Source organism: Miniopterus schreibersii (genome assembly GCF_964146895.1).
Source record: "Miniopterus schreibersii genome assembly, chromosome: 4".
Taxonomy (NCBI): Eukaryota; Metazoa; Chordata; class Mammalia; order Chiroptera; family Miniopteridae; genus Miniopterus; species Miniopterus schreibersii.
This window is the reverse complement of record NC_138105.1, coordinates 16,317,904-16,342,375: the sequence shown is the minus strand read 5'-3', so window position 1 is coordinate 16,342,375 and position 24,472 is coordinate 16,317,904. Positions and strand designations below refer to the sequence as shown.

At 44.2% G+C, this 24,472-nt stretch overlaps 1 protein-coding gene across 5 annotated transcripts in view; it reads left to right on the top strand.

The window, feature by feature from the left end:
• The window catches only part of ARHGAP26 (Rho GTPase activating protein 26), a 405,589-nt gene that overhangs the window by 210,706 nt on the left and 170,411 nt on the right, over nt 1–24,472 (top strand). For all 5 annotated transcript variants that reach the window (XM_081134784.1, XM_081134783.1, XM_081134782.1 and 2 more), the window contains exons 13-14: nt 18,590–18,655; nt 22,554–22,628. In XM_081134784.1, the coding sequence (XP_080990910.1) occupies nt 18,590–18,655; nt 22,554–22,628 (141 nt within the window). The remainder of the gene's footprint in view (nt 1–18,589; nt 18,656–22,553; nt 22,629–24,472) is intronic.

The following is a 24,472-nucleotide window of genomic DNA, read 5'->3' as shown; positions in this document are numbered from 1 at the left end:
CCTCCTCTGGCACTAGGACCCCTATTTCTTATCATACAATGAATGCCTCAGCTGTCCCTCCGCTCTGAAGGGGTTGGAGCTTTAGTATCTCTTGACTGCAGTAATTTGCGTCTGCACCCCACACCCACCCATAGGGCTCCTCCGCCATAGGTGACACTCTTGCCCAGGGTCTGAATTCTTCTGCAACTCCTTCTCTGTCTTATACCACAGCCAACATTCTTTTAAAGTTAAGAGGTCAGCCTGATAGGAATTTAAAAATGAGGCATTGCTCTTTTTACCTTTAATATCCAAATTCCAAATGTCTGGCATTCTCTTTCTGGAAAATGTTTTGGTGGGAATTTGAATGCCCGCATTTTATCACAGAGCCAGAATGGGCAGGTAGCAAAAGGAAATTCCTCTGGAGACCTTCTGAATTTGTTTCTTTCATCCTGAAATTTCTCTCAGGGCATACAGTGCCTGTGGGGTACAAGACAGGGCCATAAATTATGTCTGTCAACTGCTGGTATTTTCCAAATGGAAAATACAGTTGAGAGTTGCCAGGGAGTGGATGGCAGCAGATAAATATATGTGCATTTCTTTGCATAGCCTTTAGCCTCTCCCCTTCATTCTCTTTGGATCTCAGATACAGAGGGATTGAATTAATCATACTCCCCCATTGGTGGCACATTATTAATCACAGGGCCCTCCATTCATTCATTTTCATTCCCTTTTCAATTCCTGTTTCTTTCCTCCCCTATAGGCCAGCATTCTAATGTGTGCTTTCAAACTGTATTCTTGGACAGTGTGTATCTTTTTATCTACCTGTGTTTTTACCTTACATAAATGGTTACACATCTTGCTCAGTTTCTCACTTTGCTCCCTCAGCATGGTGTTGGGAGCCGTCCATACTCCTCTGCCTGCTTCTAGAGCATGGCTTCTGTGTATTTCACACTCCATGGTGTGGGACACACTGTTTCTGCAGAGATGCCCTCCACCATCTCATGCCTCCAACTCCTCATCGCTACTGGCAACACCACAAGGAACATCTTGTACATGTTCCCCCATGTGACAGTTTCTTTGGGTTACGTGCATGAGGAGAGTTGCTGGTCAGCTAATGGGGGTGCGCATACAGAGTTTGAGGGAGGGCCCTCCTGTCCTTCTCTGGAATGGTAAGTCCACAGCCCCGCCAGCTCTCCTTGAGGATTTCTCCATTCCTTCCAGCTCTGGCCATTACTCAGCTTTCTAATTTTTTGTCAGTATTATAAAATGATAGCTCATTGTTGTTTTCGTTTGCATTTCTCTGATAATTAATGAGTCTGAGCATCTCTTTATATGCCCATTTACAGGGTTTCCTCTTCTGTTTTTGTTTTGTTTGTTTGTGTGGGGGTTTTTTGCCTATTCATGTCCTTTGCCCATTTTTATATGGCAGGTGCCAGTTTTTCTTGTTGATTTGTAAAGTTCCTTCTGTATTCTAGATAATGAATCGCTTGTTGGTTGTAGACATTTTAATTATGTCTTCTGATCTTGTCATCTGTCTGTTAATATTATGTGTGATACCTTCCCTTGAGTGTAAAGCCTTACTTTTTTAATATTCAAATTCATCTTTTTTTTGCATTTGGTTTATGATTTTCAAGTTGTGTTTTAAAGAGGGCCTGTTTGACCCATGTCACAAAGATGTGCCTACATTTTCTTTTATTGGCTTCATGATTTTCCTTTCACATTTAGGCTTCTAATCTGATATCTACCATTATATATGGTGTTTTACGAAGATCGAGTTTTACTTTTATCCATGTGCAGAGTCAGTTTTTCCACCAACGTCTGCTAAGCTATCCATTCTCTCTCCTTTAACTGCTGGTGCCAGCTTTATTGTGCATTAGGTTTGTATACCTGAGCTCTGTCTCTCAGCTCTTTAGCTCCTTGGTCTGTTTGTCCTTGTGCTTATACCTTTCTGGTTTTAATATGATGAATTGGAGACAGGTCTTAATATCTGGTAGTTTACGTCTCCTGTCTTTACTCTCCTTTTTAAGGGTTGGCTCGGCTGCCTGTGGACCTTTATCATTCTGTATAAATTCTGGCATATGTGTGATGAGTCCCTCAGAAACTTAAATTTTTCATTTGGGATTGCATTGAATGGTATTGATTAACTTGGGGGGAAACCAACACTTTCATAATATTAATTTATGTCCTCTGGAGCTTTGAATGTCTTTCCATTTACCCAGACCACCTGTGTCATTTATTAGCGTTTTAGTTCTCTGCCTAAAGATCTTGTGTATTCTTGGTTTGGTTAATCCCTAAATACTAAATTCAAAAGCCACTCTCCCATTTTGGCCAACCTTATGGACCTCTCACCCTATGGATCCTGCTGCCTTCAGGGATCCTTCCCTGGGTTGGTTCCTGGAACATCAGGAATATACATCAGTGACACTGAGTTTTCTCTCATTGGCTAAATTCTTACCTGGTAGAGAAGGGAAGGGAAAAGATGGGCTTAAGGGTAGTAGAGGGGTGGGAAGTATGGTTTGTTGTTCCCTCGGTTTCTTTACTGAGGGAATGATTTCACAGTGTCAGTAATCTAGACAGCTAATATCTGTTGCTGATTTGCCCCTTTCTTATTACAAAGAACAGGACTCTGTATTGGGCAAGATCGCCTCCTCCCACCCCACCCTCTGTGGCCCCCTTTGCCATCTTCATGCATCTCCTGAGTCTACATGTCTTGTTGCTTGCCTTACCTTTGGCTCCGGTTATGAGATTTGCTCCCCAAAGGCTCTCTGAGAATTGGTTTAGTCTCCTTTGATGTGAGCTTGGGTCAGAAGCAGGACTAGAAGCCAGGAAATGGCCTGTTTTCAGCCCAGGCTGCTGTTGTCCTGTAGTCCCACCTGAGGGACAGTTAGAAAGCCAAGAACTTGTCCAGTGCAAGAGTAAGGAAAAGGCAGGCTTTTCTAGTGTGAGTTGGTCTTTTCCAAGTTTGAAGTTTTAAATAATAAATGTCACTGCCTATTAGCTCTAAAAAGTTTAGCTTGTTTACAGAAGTGCTGCTGTCCTGTTGTTTCTCTGGCTGTTTGAAGGCTGAAGACTGACAGGTTGAGACAAAGAGGGCTCCGTCTCCTAGTCTTGATTTCATGGTGCCACTTCCCTTAGTGTGGGTATTAACACAAGTGCCATAGGTTAATTGGATTATATTCAAAGAAATATGCCCGAGTTGCTCCAGACATGCCTTCTCACGCACCTCAGGACCCAGCTCAACACTGACCATCTGGCTTTCCAAGAGGGTGTCGTAGTCGCTTACTCTGCTTCCCACTCTTGTCTTACATGGTCCTGTTTCCTCCTTCCTGAGCCTTTACTAGATTTAACTGCAGGAGTCCAGGCTTCCTGTAGCTCTCCATTTGATCAAAACCTGTCAGGGCTCTTAAGGACCTGTGGCCCTGGGAGACCTGAGTACTCAGGGGTAAAGGACATTCACAAGTAGAACCCATGTCTCTGCCTTTAAGGAGTATATCTTCCACTGTTGAGGATCAGACCACTGGGAGACAATAGACAGATGTGTGGGCGTGTGTAACATTCTGTGGTCTACAGATGTACCCAGCGTACGGATAGAATGCCCAGAACCAATTGGTTTGAGAGTGCGCTCAGCATCGGCTTCCATCTAGGTTAGAATTAACAAATGGAAACTTCCCACTTTCCCTCCTCCCAGAAAAAGGAAATATAACACTTTCTCTACTACTCTCAGAAGAATCCTTTGTATTTATATAATGCTCAGGAACCCACTATAGTTTGCCAAGTTGTCATTCATACTGGGACGTGGCAGGGAAGAGCAGTGATTGGAGGAAATGCAAAGTTGGAATTAGGATTTAGTCATGTAGGGTGTAGACATTGACTCTCTGAACGTCACTTTTAAGCAGGTTGGAAAATGTGTATTTTCACTTACTATAAAAATAATGATGAAATCATTGTAGAATATGAAGGAAATATAGCAATGATTTGCAAAAATTCAGTGAAAATCATCTATAATACCACTCCCAGAGACACTTCCTTCTTGCCTTTTTTTATGATGTCTTATGTGTATTTTGTCAATGCCAATATGTATTTTGACTTATTTGGCGTTATACTGAATATACTTGTTTCCAGGCATTTTCCCAAGTCGTGAAAATCGCTTATAAATACCATTTGTAATGGTTATTTATTATTCTGTCATGCGTTTATATCCCATTTGTTGAACCATTCGCTATCATTGGACTTGACTGTGCTTTCCAGATTTTTGACATTATGAGTAACATCAGCCTGAGCATCCTTTCCTTCAGTCTTCGTACGTATCTCAGATGATTTCCCATGGGTAGGTCCTGCCCTGTGGGTTGGAGAGGGCTGTTTCCAAGGAGGGTATTGTGCGAATGGTGTGGATTAGGTGCTGGCACCCTGGCTGTGGAACCGTCAGTTGGGGCGGACACCTCTGTCCTTCCATTCCCTTTTCTGTGAAATGGGGATACGTAGGAGCACCTACCTCAGGAAGCTGCTGTGAGGATTGAAGGTCAGCACAGCGTTCGGCATGTTAGCTAGTATGTGCCCAGTTTCTCTCCTTGTCCTACTTGTTATCTGGCCGTGCCAATTACTCCATCACTGGGCTGGCAGAACTGCTCCCGAGGGGAGGGAGAGAATTGGGGGCGGCCGCCAAAACCCCTGTTCTCAGGGTTGGTGCCGTAGGAGCATTAGTTCATTTAGGCCTCAGGAGTGCATTTCTCACAGTGGAAATACACACTACTGGTGGTACCCCAGATCAATTTTAAATGTACTAGACAAACGCTTTAAATTACCATTTAGATGTGGGAGGTGGGCACAAAGCACAAGTACATGTAAACCCTGAGTTTTCTAAATATTGTTTAGCACAGGGGTCGGCTTTTTCCGTCACGGGCCAAATAGTAAATAGTTTTGGTTTGTCAGTGCTTTTGAACGCAACCGTTATAGAAAGCAGCCATAGACCATATGGACACAAATGAGTGTGATGTTTATTACTAAAACTTTATTTACAAACCAGGCAGTGGTGAATTTGGCCTACAGACTATAGTTTGTTTACCCTTAGCTTACTACAAGGGCAAGTTTTTAAAAATTAGTCTAAGATGGTCGGAAGTTCTGGCAGGAAGCATGACGGTGGTATGTGAATGGTTGCTGTTTGCAGAAATGCTGCTCCCAGCCGAGTTCGCAGCGAGCAGACAGGCTGGAAGAGGTTCAGGTAGCACAGTCGGGAGGTGGTGGGGCTGATGTTCAGACCAGTCTGCCTGATGGCCAGTCACCCAGCCTCCTTTCCCTTCTTGATACACATGCAATCTTTGCTCTGTTCAGCCATCCCGTCATAACGAGGCCAGCCCACCGGGGCTGGAAGGAGTTTCATTGTCAGCCTCCAACAGCACCTAACCCGCCCTGCTCCGCGCTTGAGGGGCCTTTCCACATCCCACATCCCACTTTCCACCTCCTGAGCCTCGTCATTTGAACCGTCAGTGGCTCCTCGCACACCACGCACGACCCTGGGAGAGCCAGAGTCCTGTGTTTCGGTGACTTGAGCCGCCCAGGTGCAGAATCCTAACATGGCTCGCTGCCCGAGGCACTGGCGGCACAACCAAAGCTGCTCTATATGCTGTTTCTGTTACGTCCGCGCGTCATTCTTTAGGCCTTCATTCAGATCAGACTCCCTGACGGTGTATTATCGAGGCTTTTCTGGTTTCCTGAGGACAAAGATGAGCTTGAGGACCAGGGGAGGAGACAGGGAGGGGTCATCACCAGGAGAGGAGACAGGGCGGGGTCATTGCCTTTGCTCTGAGTGCTCGCCCCCTGCCTCTGATTTGTATGTTCTCTCCTCTCTGTGCCTCATCTTCCCCTGGTCTGTAAAGCAGAGAAAGATTTCGTCTTGGGGAGTGCAGGGGAAGGCCTGATGGGATTGCATGGGTCACCGTTTTGTTAAAGGCTCTGAAGCCTTTGGCCATTACTAAAAGCCCAAGTCTCATGAAAGCGGCAGAAGACAGAAAAAGAGGATTTTCTTTTTCCTTTTGTCCAGTCACCTCCGTCCAGCCTTTTGCTGTTAGAACACCCACGGTTGAGAGGCAGGAGAAGACAGGCGCTGGTAACCAGGATCCCTGTGGGATCAGAGCCATCCAGTGGCTGCCAGGTCTCCACTGGTCGGTGGCCTATAAATAGAACATTTCCCCTTTTAAACCTGAGAAGGCTGGATGGCATTAGTGGGCATGGCGACCTGGCCTCCTGTGCGCTGGCCCACGAGGCAGTCAGCTGAGCGCACCTTCCCCTCCAGCTTTCCGTCCACGCCTGCCAGGCCTGGGCTGATAGAAGACAGGTACTCCTCCCTCCCTCGTCTGTGTGCCCTCCCAGCTCCTTTTCCTTCCCTTCCATGCCACGGCAGGCTTCTCTGGCCACCACTTTCACCTCCTGAGTCATTGTCAGGGGAGATGGTATAAGTGCCGAGTCTGTGCACCTCGCTTTTCATTGTGACTTGTGTGTGCAACACAGTCACTGTGGCCCATGTTGAACTCAGATTATATTTAGTTGAATAGTAATACCCAACTTGAGAATATCCCTGAGTGGGGGGTAGGGACTAGTGAGAGAGAGGAAGGGAAAGGAACAGGTTGTTTGCTCAGAGATTTTATTTTTGAGGTTCCAGCCCCAGCTAACTGACTGGCAGTGCTGCTCTTTGAACTTGCCTGGACAGCCAGAAGCCTTTCTGCTAAAAAAGTGTCCTAAATGACACGTAACAAATCCATCCTCTCTCTCCGCCAACTTTAGACGACAGATGCAGCCGATGTGTGACTTTGCTGTGGCCTAATATTCCCCTTTCCCTTGGCTGTGTGGGCCCTGTGCTGACAGCAGGCTGTGGCCTGGCAGGTGTGAGCCACCCCTTGGCCACCTCAGCTTGGGCTTCAGCCAAGCAACAGAGAGCAGGTCCCTGGCTGCATCTTTAACTCCTAAAGCTCAGTGCAAAGGTTCTCGAGGCAGAGACTGAAAGATTTCCGCACTGCCAGCAAGTGCAGGCTTTCGACTATGTACTGGGCAGTGTGCTCAGTGTTTGACATACATTATGTCTCTGGATCCTTGTAAGAACCCTGTGAGGTGGGTAGTATTGTTGACCTGTTTACAGATAAGCAAAATGGGCTTCATTCTAAGTGCAAACTTGTGGTTACTTAAGATCATTCCTCCCCACCCTAATCAGTGTTTAGAGAACGCAGCTCACATTCAGCGTGCAAGATTCGGCAGAGGTGAGCACGTGCTGGTGCCCACGTGGGGAGAGTGTTGAGTAGTGGTTGGGAGCGTGGGCGCTGGAGTGTTATTACACCCAAGGGGTGGATCCCCAGGCTCACAGCTTATGGAATGTGTGACCTTGGGAAATTAATTTCCCCAGGCCTTAGTTTCTTTATCTGTAAGATGGGGATAGCTTTAGTACCTATATCATTGGTTTGTTGGGAGCATAAAATGAGATTAGGATGGAAATCCTTAGTTCACTGGTTCCTGGTATTCTAGGCAATCATTAAATGTAGCCCTTTGCTGTTATTATTATCAACAACATTATCCAAAACCAGAGGCTGGCTATTTATATAAAATCATGACAGGGGCAGTCTCTGCAGAGTTCCTCAGAGTGACTTCACAAACATTGCCTTATATGATTTTCACAAGGCCTGATCTTAGAGCTGAGGAGAAGGGTCACAGAGGGGAAGTGTGCCCGTCTCACACAGCCACTTAGTGGTGACTCCAGGTGCAAATGCTAGGCCTCTGATCCCGAATGAACTCTCTCTCCCTGCCTTTTGCTGCCTCAGAGTTTGTTGTGACCAAAAGATATCTAAACTATTCCTCGGGCAGATCAAGGTGAGAGGACAGGTAGGTAAAGGCAGGAAGGGATCTAGCTGGGCAGAGGCAGTTGGTTCTCAGCTTGGAACTCTTCTACTTTCAGGAAGCTGGAGATGTTCTCTTTTGGTTGAGAAATCGGTGCACAACCACCCAGGCCTCAAGGCAGAAAGGAATTGAGGCCACTGGACTGTAATTCATTCTCGGGATGTCCAGATCCCAGTGCGGGAGACAAATGTTCCTGATTAAGCTAGTCGGCGTTGCCACGGTGTGCATTAAGCATTGCTCTTTCACGGCTGTCCTGATTGGGAATTTTGAGGTGGACTGGGAGACTGTAGATGTAAAAACCCACAAGGATACACTCAATCCCTCACAAGCTGATCTGTAGCCCCAGCCTGTACTGTGCATGTACCCAGACATTGCCACTCTGGCTGCCTGCGTCTTGCCAAGAATCAGAACACTTTACAGCTGTCTTAGAGTCTCCCTTGGCTCAGGCTGAGAGCTCGTAGGTTTATTGCAGGCCCAGCAGGGATTTCTTCTCTTTTCCTGCTACCTATTTTACTTTCTCTACTCTACGTTCCTATCAGTTTATTTTTCTCTGTGTGTGTCTATGGAAAAAGAAGATAGGTGCTGGTGTCTGTGGTAGGCCAGGGAAGAAAATTCTGATTGGTAGTATCCATGCTTAGAGGTCCGGAGGTGAAAGCGATCCCTGCCAGTCCTGCTTGTCTTGTGCTTCTCACCGCAGGGCCCCTGAACTGTGGGAGGTACCTCTGTGTTCAGCCAGCTGCTCACCATTCGAGGCTCCTGGAGTGTGGGGACTTCTCTGTCTCTTGGTTTCTGATGTCTCAGCTGGTGAACATGTAGATTTTATTTGTTCCTTTATTCAGGAAATATTTATTGAAGCTACAATAATGAACAAGTCAGATAAAGTGCCTGCTGTCACGGAGTTATACTACGTAGAGATTCTGACAGCAAGCAGGATAGCAGGTAAACAAAGGTTAGACTTTCAGGTGGAGAGAACTGTGAAGAATTAAGAGCAAAGGGATAGAGAGTGACAGGGAAGGGCTAGCTGGAGCAGAGAAGGCCTCTCTGAAGAGGTGACATTTGAGGAGAAACCTGAACAAAGGGGTGGGAAGGCAGCATGACAGGAGGTGGCAGATGAGCACTACTAGTAGAGGGACCAGCACATGCAAAGGCCCTGAGGTGGAGGGAATGAACTAGCTGTCTTCTAGAAACATCAAGAAGGACCACTGTGATTGGATAGGAAGAGGCCAGAGGGACAGTGGGCAGGTCAGCTGGGACTAGACCATGTGAGGCCATGGTCAAGAGGTAAGATTGTGTTCTGTGTGTCATGAGAAGTCCCTAGAGAGTTGTGATCAGCGAAGTGACACGAGCCAATGTATATTTTTAAAAGGCAACTCTGGCTGCTGGTAGAGAATAAACTGTTGGGGGCAAAGGTAGAAACGGTTGAGAGGCTATTGTGGCAGTCCAGGCAAAAGGTGATGGTGGCTTGGATCAAGGTGTTAGCCATGGAGGTAGTGAAAAGTAGCTGGTTTCTAGATGTGTTTTTAAGTTATTACTGATGGGACCAGCTAGTGGATTGGATATAGGGTGTTGAGAAATGGAGGAGTCTAGGGTGACTGCATTGAAATAGGGCATTTTGACGGCAGGATACCCTCCCACCTCATCTTTTCAGCCAGGTCGAATGTAGTGCCTGGCCTGGGACAAGTTAGGACAGGAGCACCCAGATGTATTATTTGTGTATCATCTTTATGATTTCTTTTTACATGTACCACCTGTATTATTATTTATTTACAGTTTTTCTTTTTATCAGTTCACCCTTTTAAACCTAAATTTATTTTGAAAGAAATGTATCGTGCTATGTGTGATAAACCAGTAAATTTCCAATATTCATTAAAGTAAGTGTACAACTATTATAAATACTTATTTGTGAACTGCCTGGAATCGCTTGATATTTACTACCAGTGGAACACGCCAGCATTACATATCGAGAGACGTAGCCCTGGTGAATTGTTATTATCAGATGGGGAATGTGGATATTGGCAACCGATGAATTGTCAAGCATCATTTCTGTTTGTCTTTAGTGATACTAGTTTTATTTGCTTTGTATATAGCACAGTGCTACCCAAAGTGTGATTCTCACACTTACTGAAGCCTAACATCCGGGAGGGCACCCGGAATCTGCATTGCAACAAGCACATCCCCTACTTCTCTGGTTTGCTGGATTCAAGTACTGCTGCTGGAGTAGAAAGTGCAGAATCCAGAAAACGTGATCCTGGGCCCCTTGTTATGTGAACTTCAGCAGAAGCGTAGGGAGTAGAAGAGAATGAGCTGAGAAGTCAGCAGGAGTTAGGGTCCTGGTTCCATCACTCACTCAGGCCACCATCTTGCAGAAGTTCCTTAACCTTGCCTGAGCCGAGGGTTCCTGCCTACAAAATAGGGAGGGGGAGAGAGGGGAGGAGGGGGTGCTTTTAAGTGCTTAGCCCAGAGCAGTGCGGCCTACTCAGTGAGTGTTAGCTACCCTTATCATCATTGTTACCACTTAACATCATAGGCCTGGCTTTTCTCGTTATCAAAACCTAATAGATATATGAGAAAATCAAATAAGCTATAATTTATTCTATAAATGGTAATGTATTATCCTTCATTATACTCATTAGTGTAGAAACACAGCAAGAAGTTATTAGTAAGAATGGTAGCAATGTTTGCCCCATGGGATTATTGTAAGGGTAACGTGGACTTGAGTATGAAATGTAGTTTATCGACTGGACAATTCGACTGAAGCATTAGGAAGTAGTAACATCTTAATATTGGTAGTACTGGTAATGAGCATTTATTAAATACCAGATAAGTCACAGTTGCTGTGTATTTCATTTGACCCTCGCAGCACCTAAGTGGGTTAGCCCCACTATACAGGTGAGGAAGGGGAGTCTCGGGAGGTGAAGCACCTTGCCTGAGATCACACCTGGTCAGAGAGTAGCAGAGACAGGATTCTAACCCAGGTCTGTCTGGCTTTACAGCTTACTGTTCTCTTTCCAAGACATGCCACTCCTGTCTTAAGTGATTTCAGTTAGTGTTAAAGTCAGTTCATATTCCTTGAACACATACTGATCAGAGAGCAGAGTATAAGGTAGAGGAATGGAGTCAGATGATCACAGGGTCTTGGGGAGCTGATCTGGGATTAAAAATTGGCTTTGGGTAGCTTGGCTGGCATGGCTCAGTGGTTGAGCATCGACCTATGATCGAGGAGATCACGGCTTGATTCCCTGTCAGGGCACATGCCCAGGTTGCGGGCTCAATCCCTAGTAGGGGGCGTGCAGGAGGCAGGGGATCAATGACTCTCTCATCATTGATGTCTCTGTCTCTCTCCCCCCTTTCCCTTCCTCTCTCTGAAATCAATAAAATATATTTTAAAAAATTGGCTGTGGGTAATCTCCAAGGTAGAGAATTCACCTGGACAATTAAGGACCCATCGGTCAACTTTCCTGGGCCCCACTGGAAACTTCTGAGAGCTGAGTACAGTTTCCTAGGGACCACAGCCAGGGAGTCCTAGCAACTCTGGGGTTTCACATAATTAAGAACGTTCCCCTATGCTGTGTGTGAGCCAATAGGAAATCTATTCTTCAGGTGGATTTCATATTTATTTGAACATGGGTGTTTTCTTCAGAGCTTTTAATGGCGTTGAAATTGATTAAATTCAGAAGGAGCAAGGCAGACCAGACTCTTAAGAGCAAATCCCCTTGGGAGATTGAGCAAATTTCTGTGGTGAGAACATGCCCCTGGAGCTGTCCATAAAATGTCAATAAAATGGTGGCCTGCACACAGTAATTCTGGGCAGTCTCCTATATCCATCCCCATTAAACATGGGGCAGCAACTTCCTTCTCAGTTCTTTTATTTTTATGCATACACACAGCACTTCCAGCAAATTCCATTTCTCCCATTAAAAACTTAAAAGGTTTTTTTTTATTTTTGAGCAAAGGAAAATTGAGTATGTTTTCTGGGGTGAAAAATGGCAGGTTAGGGAAACCTATTGAAGACCAGCTTTAGGAAAGCTGTAAACCATTCTGCTGTGTGTTGAGACTGTTCATTAGATGAGCACCTCTGCTTTGGAAAGGATCTGTCTCCTGGAGTTCTGTTAGAATTTCCAGGAGGCTTGTACCTTTGGGGTGTTCCCAGAGCCTTGTTTTCACAGACCATGCATCCATCAGTCAACCCATGCTATGGAAAGGTCCCTTCTGTTCAAACTTGGTGATTCGGCCATCCTTGCCTGATTTTTTGGTGTTCTGAGTACTGAGGATCAGGGAAGGGCAACAGCAGGTCAGTGATTTTCAGAAAAGGGGCCCCGGACCTGAAGAGAGAGATCTGTTTGGTAGCACTAAGCTGTAGGGGAGAATGCCCTTGTTTTCTAGGACCTTCCTCAACCTTCAGGCCCATCTTACCATTGAGATTGCCCAGTTACTGTGACATGGAGGAACCCACCCCCTCTCCAGCCCATGGTTCATGCCACCACATACAGCTCGGTGGTGATAATGCCTTGATGAACAAGCAGAGAAGTTCTAAAAGTGTCCAGGAAAACCTAAACTTGGTTTTGTCTCCTCCGTGTCATGTCTTGGCTTGCATAGCTTTTGCTTTTCTTTTCTCCTGAACTCATTCTTGGGGCTTGTGCTGCTAGGTGGCAGTACCTCTTTGTATTGGTACAGGAAGGAAGGAAGGAAATGGTTAGATCAGGCCATTCATTTCTTTATTTAACCATTGGTTCCTCACAAAAGATGAAAAAGCCGAGGGTCAGAATCTTAAGTAACTCACCTACTCTCAAAGGGTTTCTATCAGTTGGAATTTGAAAGTCATTTTGGCTGCACCACACTGCCTTTCAGCAGCTCTCCCCACCGCTGGTCACCATTTGCCTATCCGTGCATCCAAAATGAAAAATTACACAGAATGAAAAATTGGATGATGCTTCTTCTTCCTGTCCAACAATATAGTAAACTGTGAAAAACAGAGATATAGTGCCAAATAAAATAAGTACAGATATACATGGACCATTGCCTTCGTGGATGCATATCTGGTTTGGTAGACAGACATTTTTTCAGGATTATACACACCAATGTAAGTTTGCAGTTGTGCTGCCTGCTTTGATGGACAGGTCGATGGTGTCGTATCTTAATGCATAATGGGGGCATTAACCCAGACGGAGAGGTCGGGGAGGCTTTTTTGAGGAACTGATACTTAAGGGAGACCTGAGGATTCAGAGTAACTTGAGCCAAGGGGCTTCCAGGTGAATCCATAGCTTGTGCTGGGGAGAAAGTGCGGTCATTTGGATGCTCTGGAAGAAAGTCAGTGTGGTTGGGGTGCTGAGACCTAGGGGAGAGGCACCAGGCAAGGCTGGAGGGGCAGGCTGGAGCCAGACCACGCAGGGTCTTGTGGGCCACATTAAGGATTCCGGCTGTTCTGCCGAGAGCAGTGGGGTGCCACAGGGATTTTAAACAGTGAGGTGACATGGTCTGATTTTGTCAAGCTCATGGGGGCTGCAATGTGGAGGACAGATTGGAGGGAACCAGCTAGGAGGTCATCGAAGCAGCCCTGGTAACATGATGGAAGCCGGAGCCAGGGTGGCGGTGGTGAAGATGGAGAGAACTAGGCAACTGAGAGATGCTCAGAGAGATGGAGGGACTTGGTGATCATTTGGATATGAGGGGAAACGGGGGGTGCTAAGGGGTATGCTCATGGTTTTATTGTAGTTCTCACCCTCTGCTGTCACCTACACGCCTTGTTTTTTTAAGATGTGAAGAGCCAGGGAAAGCATCTCAGGTGAGGTACCATGAGGCACTAGAAGCTGCAGAACGTGGCAGTGATGGCTATGCTGATAGCCATTCCCGTCTACCTGGCCCACCAGCCTCCTTTTAGACAAGAAAGTAATTTAATAGAATTTTGCAGTATGTTCTTCCTTAAAGAGCAAATCAGTCAGTTTCTGGATTTAACCTGCCTCCCTAGTCTAGGTTCTTACCCTAGCTAGGCATGTAGCTCTAACCCCCGTGGTCTGCCAGGCATCCTTCCCCGGCTTCTGCCCTAAGACTCTCCAGGCTGACTGAGCGTCAGCCCCTCTCCAGTGTTCTCGTGTTCTCCACAGAAGTTTGGAAAATAGGTTTGTGTGGCCTGGGCCATTTCCTTCCTTTAAAAGGAGACAGACAAAGCTTCAAAAGTTGAAATGAAAGTTAAGAAGATGACACGTTTCCAACTTGGCGGGTCAACCTGGGTATTTGGTGCAAGCTCTCTGAATATTCATTATGTGACAACTGTTTGGGCTGCCCCGTGTGTAAGCCTGGGCAGAGCTGAACCTGAGGCTGAGGAAGGCAGATAAGCCTTAGCCGCGAGACAGTGGATGTGGGGCGTAGGAGTCACAGTTCCTGCAACAGTTCATTGCAAGTCAAATTAAGGAAATAATGCAAGCCTAGTAGATATTTAATGAGAGATTATTTCTAGAGATTATAAGGATACAGAAATTGCAAATAAATCCCTGACCTTTTCTGAGCCTTGGCCCAGTGAAAGAGCTGAATCACCTGCTTGAGGGGATTACGGAAAGCCACTTCCATCTGTCAGCCGCTCAGACTTTTTCTATCATTAGCGAACTGCTCAGTGGTGATGCTGTTCTAAACCTTTTAGAGGGAACTCGATTTTCAGAGTAGGAGATCTCAATTAACTTAGATTAGGAAGCTGCTGGGCAGGGATCAGGACTAATGATCTGCTTATGTATGCACTGTAGTCCTTGTCATATTAGCGGGGCTCAGTACATGTTAAATAATAAAGCAGTTGTTAATCATTTGTAACCTAATCATGACGTCAGCAGGAAATTTGGGTCGATGAGAGTAGAAGTCCAAGCTCTGTGTGTGTGTAACAGACACAGCAATGGGGAGACAGCGGTGCAGGGAAGTGTGGGGCCCCAGGCAGTGACATAGCTTATACCAGTTCCATTTTAGAGGGTTGGAGCATTGGTAGTTAAGTTGAACTTCACGAGTGTCTTGTTGGGCACAGTGGTTTGATGTGATTTCCATTTCTTAACATAGTTTTATCTGTTTATAACTGTGATAATTATCATCACTGTGCAACTTGGACACATTACAGGCTAACAGAGAGTTACCTTGAGCTCTTAATGTTTGACTTTGCAATATGTAAGCGTTATATACATTTGAACTAATGTATACTAATAAATACTATGCTACATGTGTAATGGGCAAGGCCTTTATGTATAACATCTATGTAAAATTTATTTAAAGGAAAGGGGACCTGGCTGGGTGTGGCTCAGCTGTTGAGCATCAACCTAGGATCCAGTAGATCGCTGTTCGACTCCCAGTCAGGGCACGTGCCTGGGTTGCGGGCTTGATCCCCAGTAGGGGACCTGCAGTAGGCAGCCGATCAATGACTCTCTCATCATTGATGTTTCTGTCTCTCTCCCTTCTTCTCTCTGAAATCAATAAAGATATATATTTTTTAAAAATAAATAAAGTAAAGGGGTTTGCTGGTTTAGAACAAATTGGAGAATTTCTGATGTTGGGAAAATCAAAGGATGATCATTTACTCAGATTTTTGGGGGGCTTTTGCTTTGCCGTTTTCCAAAAGAAGTAATTATAGTTCATTCATGCTAGTGGAATTGAATTCTTTCTGGATGTACTTGGAAGGTTCTCGTGTATTCTTTTGCAGTACCTATTACTTACCTTGGAAAGAATCTGGCTTCCCACGGCTCCATAGAATAAGGCTCAAGGCCTGATTGGCCTCTGCAGGGTTATGTCTAGCTCTGTTCCTCATTCCCTCAGCTACTCATGCTGCTGGCTTTATGAGCATGAATCTCCTAAAGATTCAAGGACTGATTTGCTTCTGCAAGGTATTGTCTAGCTCTGTCCTTATTTCTTCAGCTACTCATGCTGCTCTCTTTATGAGCATGAATCTTCTGCAACTGGGCTCATCGCTGTCAGCTCCCAGGTTATTTCCAATTTTCAAAAACTTTAATCAGTGTTCAAGGGGTAAGGAAGCAGAATAATCTTTGTTCCGGACAGAAGTTCATCAGGGCCATGTTCGCAAACCTGCTCTTAAAGCATCCAGGTTTGGAATCAGCCTCAGCAGCTCAGAGCACTATGCAAAATGGCTGTTCCCTCCCAAACTTCTGCGACTATCATCCCCATGCAAGGATCCTCTTAAGAACCTCTCAAAAGAAGAACTAAAAGGCTACAACTGACTGTTGAATCAGTTATGAACATTTTGGAAACCTCCTTAAGTATGAAAAGTAATTTCCCTTCTGACAAATACGTTCTAGTGGCCTCTATTCTAACTGCTGTAAGAGAATGAAAACCCTCCCCTGCACCCGAAAAGATCCTTAGTCATCAGGGAAATGCAAATCAAAACAACAGTGAGATACCACATCACACCCATTAGAATGGCTGTAATAAAAATGACAATAACAAATATTGGCAAGGATGTGGAGAAATTGGAACCCTCATACACTGCCAGTGGGGATGTAAAATGGTGCAGTGCTTTAGGAAGCAGTTTGGCAGTTTCTCAGTAAAAGTCAAGCTCAGAGTCACCGTATAACCCAGCAATTTCACTCCGAGGTGTATACTGAAGGGAAATGAAAGTATGTTCATACAAAGACCTGTACACAGGTGTTCTAGCAGCATTTATTCATAATAGCCCAAAGTGGAAGCAACAGCTGATGAATGGATACATGAAATGTGTTCTGTCCAGACAGTAGAACAGGATTTATTTCATCATCAAAAGAATGAAGTATTGATGTCACAGCAGAGATGAATCTTGCAAACATTATGATTCCAGTTGCATAAAATGTTCAGAATAGGCAAAGCTACAAAGACAGAAAGTAGATTAGTGGTTTCTAGGGGCAGGTAAAGGGGGGAAATGGGGAGTGACTCCTAATGTATCTGAGTTTTTTGTAGGGGTAATGAAAATGTTATAGAATTAGGTAGTGGTGATTGATTCATAACTTTGTTAATATACTAGAAATTAATGAATCGTAAGCTTTAAGTGGGTGAACTCTATGGTATGTGAATTATGTCTCAATAAAGCTGTTATTTAAAAAAAATCTTCCCCTAGATTCCAATAGGTATTTGGCCTGTGTATTGTAATTTGTTATTAAGTTTGGGAAATGTCTATGGCATGAGTTAATTGAGTTTCATTTGGAGGAATAATTTTGATCTGGCTTCCAGGTTCCAGTCAGAAAGCTCAATATAACACAGTTTGCAAAGTAAATAGTTGGTTCATACTGGAAAAAGCAAGGCCCTGAGTTAGTAGGCTTTTTATAGCTTTAAGGTAATAAGAGCAATAGTTTGTAAAGCAGTTGGTCTCCAGGTAGAAAAACACCCTTTCCCCCTCTTCTGGTACTTTACTTACTGTCCTAGAGACCAAGTGTGTTTATAGTAAGTGCCACGAAGCACTGAGGTTGCATGTTAGAACAAGAGCTCTTTCCCTTTGGGAAGAGAAGTTTTGGGAAATTAACATTCCTTTCTAGTTTGATTTGGGGAATTCTCAGTGATTTTTTTTTTTTTAAAGGATTTTTATCTTCACTGGATCTAAGTTTACTCATAGACATTAAGAACTGGAGAAAGATTCCATTTGGATTAGATCCAAGATGAGTTCCAGTTCTGCTCAGCTCTCACATTGCACAAGTTTATTTCTTGCCCTGGGATGATGACACATCATTTATAAATACCCACCTTCCTGCTTTCTGCCATTTCCCTCGCTGCTCTGAACATCTGTTCGTAGAATGGTTTGTCCTGATGCCCTGAGGAGGTCAAAGATGGACCCATTCTTAAGGCTCACCCCGCACATCTTATCACTGGGTAACCACAGTGTGGGGATGAATTTTGGTGGGTTTCCAGCTTCATTGCCAGGGTGGGAATTAGTTCTGTGATGTGGAAGGACTTGCTGCTATTGCTCATCTGTTTTCTGAGTGACAGGAGTGGGTTTGGGGGCAGATGGAATACTGTCCCCACCTGCTGATTTCCCGCACAGAAGACGACTCCACCTACTTCCTCAGTGCTTCTTCCTGGGGTAGCTTCTCTGTTCTTGGCTGCTTTAATTTTCCTATGGGTCTTTTTTTTTCTTTTCTACTAACCTGAGCAGGATTTTACTTCTCTCTTAAACTCAGGGTCACATTTAAGACAGTTAGGTCATACAGATTCTAGGATGAGTCTCCCACATAATAAACCTGCAACTTTGGTCAAGATACCTAGCTTTGTCAAATCTCAGTTTCTTCATCTGTAATATGGGGCCAATGATAGTATCAGCCTAGTGGACTTGCTAGGAAAAAAATGAGATAATCTATGTCAAGCAGTTATCCAACATTTATTGATCACTTAATTTATGCTCTTTGAAGGAGACCAATGAGCAGTTAGTCCTCTAGCTCCTGGTATTGACCAGACAATTTAAAGATGCCTAGTTATTCCTTTAGTAAGGTGCTTGTCACTCACTGATTCCTCCAGTATCTTCAGCTATACATTGAGGATAACCTTGCAGAGTTACTGTGAGAATTAAATGAGGTAATATACTTAAAGCACTTAGAACTGTACCCAGCATGTGGTAAGTTCTCGGTGGATACCAGCTATTTTTAAAATTATGATTCCTGTACCTTTAGTGGGAAAATTTAAAAGGCTGTGTGGACACACCATGAGACTGAGTCGTCTTGGGTTGGCCACGCCTTGTCCCAACACTGGTTTGCACGGCCGGCAACCTGACCCTCTTCTCTCCCTCTTTCAGCTGCACAGTTGGACAGCATTGGCTTCAGCATAATCAGGAAATGCATCCACGCAGTGGAAACCAGAGGTAAAGTAGCTCAACGGATGGCCTTGTTCCCAGCGGAGGTCACACGTCTGGGGAGGCATCTGGGGCAGTGTCAGACCTGCTACCTGCCATTCCCAATTTTAAGTGACTCATTAACTCCCCAAGTGCTATTGGCAGTGTGTTTCCATTAGTTGTGTTGCTCTGAAGCCGGGGCACTCAAATGATTTGGTGTCATCAACCTTTTGGTCCAAAGAAATCTTTAAATACATACATATCAAATATGTGGGATTCAAAGGAAACCAGTTACTGAAGTTCAGTGATTAAAACATTAAGATATAATAATAGTATGTGTTGTGATCTAATAATGTGTGTTTCTTTGTTAATGCTTTAAATAACAAGTGGTGGGTTGATAACTGGCTTAATTCAGAAATAGTGATATTTCAAGACGTCTGTAACAATTATAATGTGTTATGAAAATATCTATGACTTCTGACCAAATTGCAGGTACTGCTAATCTGTGATTTGTGCTTATATTATGATGGAAGGGACATGCTTAATTTTCAGTTAGAAGTTAGTGAAAATAAAGATGTAATTGTGTTCCTCAGCTCATAGATACACCCCAAATTCTCTAGGGGACCTCTTAGGGTCCATGGGCCCCAGGTTAAGAACCTGCTCTGGGGAGCTTTTCGTTGGGGACCATCAAGGCAGGAAGAACTTGTCAGGCCCCTAATTGCCTGCAGTGGCACTGTGGTCAGGCCCTGCCTATCACTCATTGGCCTTTCCTGGGTCCATAGGAGCAGGGCTTTGAGATCAGGGAAATTGTTTCATCCTAGTGGTCTCCATCTCCTCCACTGAGGTTGCTTCAAAGGCCATTCCTCTGTTCTGACACTTTGGAGATTTGAGTTCACTGGTCTATTGTACCCACTAGAAAAGCTAATAACTCTCTTTCCACTGGGCTTGATATGAACCGTTGTCAAAGATGTGAATCTTATTTATTCCACAGCCTCTCAACCCACCAACCCTTTTTATTTGTTTGGAACAAGTTCTGTCTTTTAAAGAAGGATCCATAACTCTTACCAGTTGAGAAATATAGGCATCTTTATAAAGCTGTAAAGCATTGAGTAGAGGGGGAGAAAAAATTTTACCATATAAACCTCTACTTCTATGCATCCAGTCAAAAAGCATGCTTTCCAACGTAGTTATTTTAATGTGTACTAACATTTTAAAATGTTTGCTTATTTTTACTATACCTTCCCTCAATAAAGAGTTAAGGCAGTTCGCAAAGATCATGTAAAATGTGACCAGAGAATGTTAAGTAGAAGTAGGTGCCATTTCTGGGAATGGATCTTGAGGAAATAAGGACATGGGCCAGGTTGAATTATAAGGATGTTTACAGAAAGGTATTAAGGTGAAAAATCAGAAAGTGACCAAATGTGTCAAAAATCTGTTACATCTATGCAGTAAGAAACTCCAAATCACTAAAAATGCAGTGTAAATACATTGACACCCAAGACTTTTATTAAGTGAAAAATGCAAGTTATAAAATAGCCTGCCAAGATGAACCTGTTCTGTGGGTGGTGGGAGAGGGAGATTCGTCCCTGCACAGTTATCATTGTGTTATCAGGGGTCTTTCTGCTGTTTTTACCATCTTCCTTTGTTTTATCTATTTTCCATAACTGTAGTTTCTAAGTTTTTAAAAGTAGGTATAACTAAGGAACTCATTTTTCAACAGGCATTTTGAAATCCTTCTTATTTTAAAATAAAAATATGAGATCAAAGAGATACAGGGTTAACAGAAGTAGAGGCATAAAAATGGAGCCAAAAGCGAGTTCAAAACGAAACTCCCCTCCCCTCCAGTCCCCGGGCACCTTCCTAGGCTTGCCTGAGGTGGGCCACCTGTCTGCTGCTCACTTTCTAGCAGCCAGAACAAAGGGAGACACCTAATCAATTAAAACTCTTCACAGAGTTTGTGTGATAAATGCAAACCACTGGCTCAGGAGGGCGACTTCTTCTGATGTAAAGCCAGAAAATACACACGGTAAATGGTGAGGAAGAGGAGGGTCGCCATCTGGTGTGGTCTCAGCTTCTGCCTCTGAAAATGATGTCTTAACTTCTAAGCAAGTTCATTTAGTACCAAGAGGACATAAGGACAGTGTGAGTGAAATGCCATTTTTACATAAATGCATGAAGGAAGCGGCTGTCCCCCTAGTGCAGCACGTGTATGTACACACACGTTTGTGGTGACCAGAGGCCACCAGACCTCCCATGCTCTCTGGGGTTCATTAATCATTGTCCAGTGGGAACTGGGATTGTGTCAAGTTCCAGGAAAGCACAAGGACAAAAGAATGAAATAACACTTCAGAAAGGACAAGCCCTTCAAGTCACCACCTCACTGAGTAATGGTTCTGCTACTGAGTGACTTGGTGCCCCTCCCTTAGTTTTTCACCAGGTCTCCTGGCCCATGAATCGTGCAGGGTGATGCCATGCTTTTATAGCTGGGAAGCCCCCTCATTCCAGAGCACATATTCATGAGCTCTGTTTCTATATAGGTCTTGTCGAAGACGCTCCAGAATCAGCCTTTTCCCAAGCTTTTTTCAGGAAATTTTATTTTGGCTCCAAAATAGTGCATCTGATGGAGTATAATGCCCTGTTTTATTCATTCTATCACATGTCATATACTGACCTGGGTGCCAGGGATATGATGGTGAGGAAGACAGAATTCCTGTACTATGAGTTTACCTTGTAGTTGTGGGGAGAAAGACAGACAAGAAACCCAATAAGGAAGATAATTTCAGATATTATTAACTGCTATAAAAAGAAGAAAACAAGGCCAGGTGCTGGCCAGTAGTGCTGGTCATGGGATGCATTAGATTAAAGAGGTTGTGTTTAAGAGGTTGTGAACCATGAAAAGATCCGGGAAAGGAGGGTTCCAGGTGGAGGAAATCCTGTGCAAAGGCTGCGACTGGGGGCCTATGGCTGGAGCGGTTGGTGATATAGTCAGAGACAGGCCTCTGCTCAGTCGTGTAGGGCCTTGTAGGCACAGTAAGGTTTGGTTGAGATCTAAATGCAATGGGAAGCCTCTGGAAGGTTTTAAGAAAAGAGAGTTTGAACCGACTGACGCTCTGAGAAGCTCCCTTTGGCTAGTGGTTGAAAAATGGACCTCAAAAATAAGGAAGCAGGAGGCCAGTTGGTTGAGAGGTATCAGATATGATGGACCTAGGACTAACAGGAGAAAAGTCATTTCATACACTGGGTCTGAATCGTCCCCTTTTATAAAAGGCACAGTGGCCGTCTCATCCTTTTACTTAAATGGACAAAGTACTGAGGTGGGTTAGTCTTTAGCTCTCTGGGCGTTTGCAGGTAAATCCCTTCTAGTCTAGTTGCACATTTCCTTGGGTTGAATGAAGATGGTTCTTCTTTTTCTTTATAACGAATATTCACATTACAAATGAATGGATTTTCTAATTTCTCGGTCTCGGCCTAACATTCTCCAAAATAAAAAATGTACTTATACCTCAGTATTTCCATTCTGCATGCGAAATTAAGTTAGGGAGTGTTTATCCTTGTTTGTAATATGAATTTTTAATGTTATTTTTGGCTTTTTAAATTAAAAAACTGGTTAACTATGACCTATTTAAGAGTATATATTTTGCATCTTTCAAAACACTTCAGATGCTGCCTTTGGCGAGTGAGGAGGAAGGTTTCTTTCCTCTCTGATGACTGAACTAACAGGAGGGCTGAAGTGTGCAGCACATCTGTGAAACCCTAGACAGCTGTACCAATCTCACTCCTTCGCTAAGAGCAGAGCTGAGGGACAGGGGACTTTAATTAGAGTGGCTTTTAGAAGGACAGAGAAAATGAAAACAGTGCCTTTGGCTGGGTTGGCTTGACTTGTGTTTTGACGCACCGCTAATGAAATCATCCCTGTTTCTCTTCTCAGGGATCAATGAGCAAGGGCTCTACCGAATCGTGGGGGTCAATTCCAGAGTGCAGAAGTTGCTGAGTGTCCTGATGGGTGAGTGCAGCACTGGCTCTTCCAGCCAGGCCCCCGGGGCGTGGAGAGGGCACCTCTGAAAAGTCACCGGGTCCGTGAGTGTGGACAGCCCACAGGGAAGGAATCAGGGTGTTCCAAGAGGTAACTCCCAGAAACATGCAGCCTCACCCGCTGTCATCATGGCTGTGGGAATCATTGGAAGAGCAGTGAGCGAGACTGGACAAAACAAAAAATGGCAGGTCCAAGGCACCACACCCTCTCTGTTTGTAGACTTGGCCACTGCCAGTTCCAGTGGCACTAGGTCGCTCATGTGACCACCACACCCTACTCTGTCGTTAATAGCTCATGACTCCCTCTGTCGTCTTTAGAGACAGGCATTTAGTGGGCACACCCGGTGTTTGAGGAAGGGCACCCTTCTAGCCTACAGAGGACCTCAGGTCTCATGTTCCCTGTTAAAGAGAAGGGGTCTTGTGACTCCCAGAAAAAAGGTATATAAGCAGATAATTCTTCTGATTCTCTTTGCTTATAGAATTCAGCCTAGTCTCTCATTTGAGCAGCAGAACCTCCTTTGCAGCTGGCCGATACAAATATAAAGCTACTGTGTCTGAATGTGCAATGTTCAAATCTAACACCCATGAGCCAATGAGCCAAATTTGCCTAGGCTGCAGATTTCCTGTATTTTTAGATATGAATGCGGCCAGCCTCAGTGAGTCACATGGATCTAAATGGCAAACAGATCAGATTTCACACATCAGTGGCTGCTTTTCATCCCCGTGGAAGCCCAGCCATGCACCTGTAGAGACGGACTATCGCTCAGGGTCCCTGCTCAGTGTTCTGGCAGGGACGCTTCTCTTGTATTTGTCATTTCCTCTGCCATCCCAGTTTCTGAAAATAGTTTTGACATGTAAAGAATTCTCCTCTCTTGTTGATGAGATCAACTACCTCTTTTTGAGAGAGTTCCTTGCTTCTTGTAGGTAGAACTCTACTATGTTGCCAATCACAGTGAGATCTTTTGTTTAAAACTAGGATTATTTTTAAGATAATTCCTTGGGAATCTGTTTTTGGTTCAGATTTGGGATATGGTTAGTTTTTTTAAAAAAATTAACAGTTTATTTTGACATACTTATAGATTCACATGCAATTGTAAGAAATAATATGGTGAAACGGTCTGTACCTTTACCTACTTTCCTCCAGTAGTAACGTCTTGCTGGGCTGTAGTGCAGGAGCACAACCAGGGTATTGATACAGTTGGGATGCAGAACAATCCCGTCACCACAAGAAGCCCTATGCCCTTTTATGGCTATCCCCATCTGCCCCACCCCTCCCTGTCACCCCCATGCTTAACACCTGGCAACCACTAATCTCTCCATTTCTGTAATTTTCTCATTTCAAGATTATTATATAAATGGAATGATATAATATTTACTCTCTTGGGATTGGCTTTTTTTCCATCAGCGTAATTCCCTTCAGATTTATATCAATAAGTTTTTAAAATTTTTATTGCTGAGTAGTTTTCCATTTTATAGACACACCACAGTTTGTTTAACCATTCACCTGATGAAGGACATCTGGGTTGTTTCCAGTCTGGGGAAATTGCAAATAAAGCTGCTATAAACATTCATGTACAGGTTGTATATAGATATTAATTTGTTTCAGTGGAATAAATGATCAAGAATACAATTGCTGGGTTGTGTGGTGATATGGTTAATTTTTGAAAAATTCTAATGTAAAGAAGAATTTAGAGTCTAACCAGGTATCGGTCCTCAGTCTCTCATTTCTGATCAGTGCTGCAAACATTTACGGAGCGTCTGCTTTCTGAAACAGATTGTCAAGTGCTGGAGATGAAACTTTAGAGAGTCATTCCT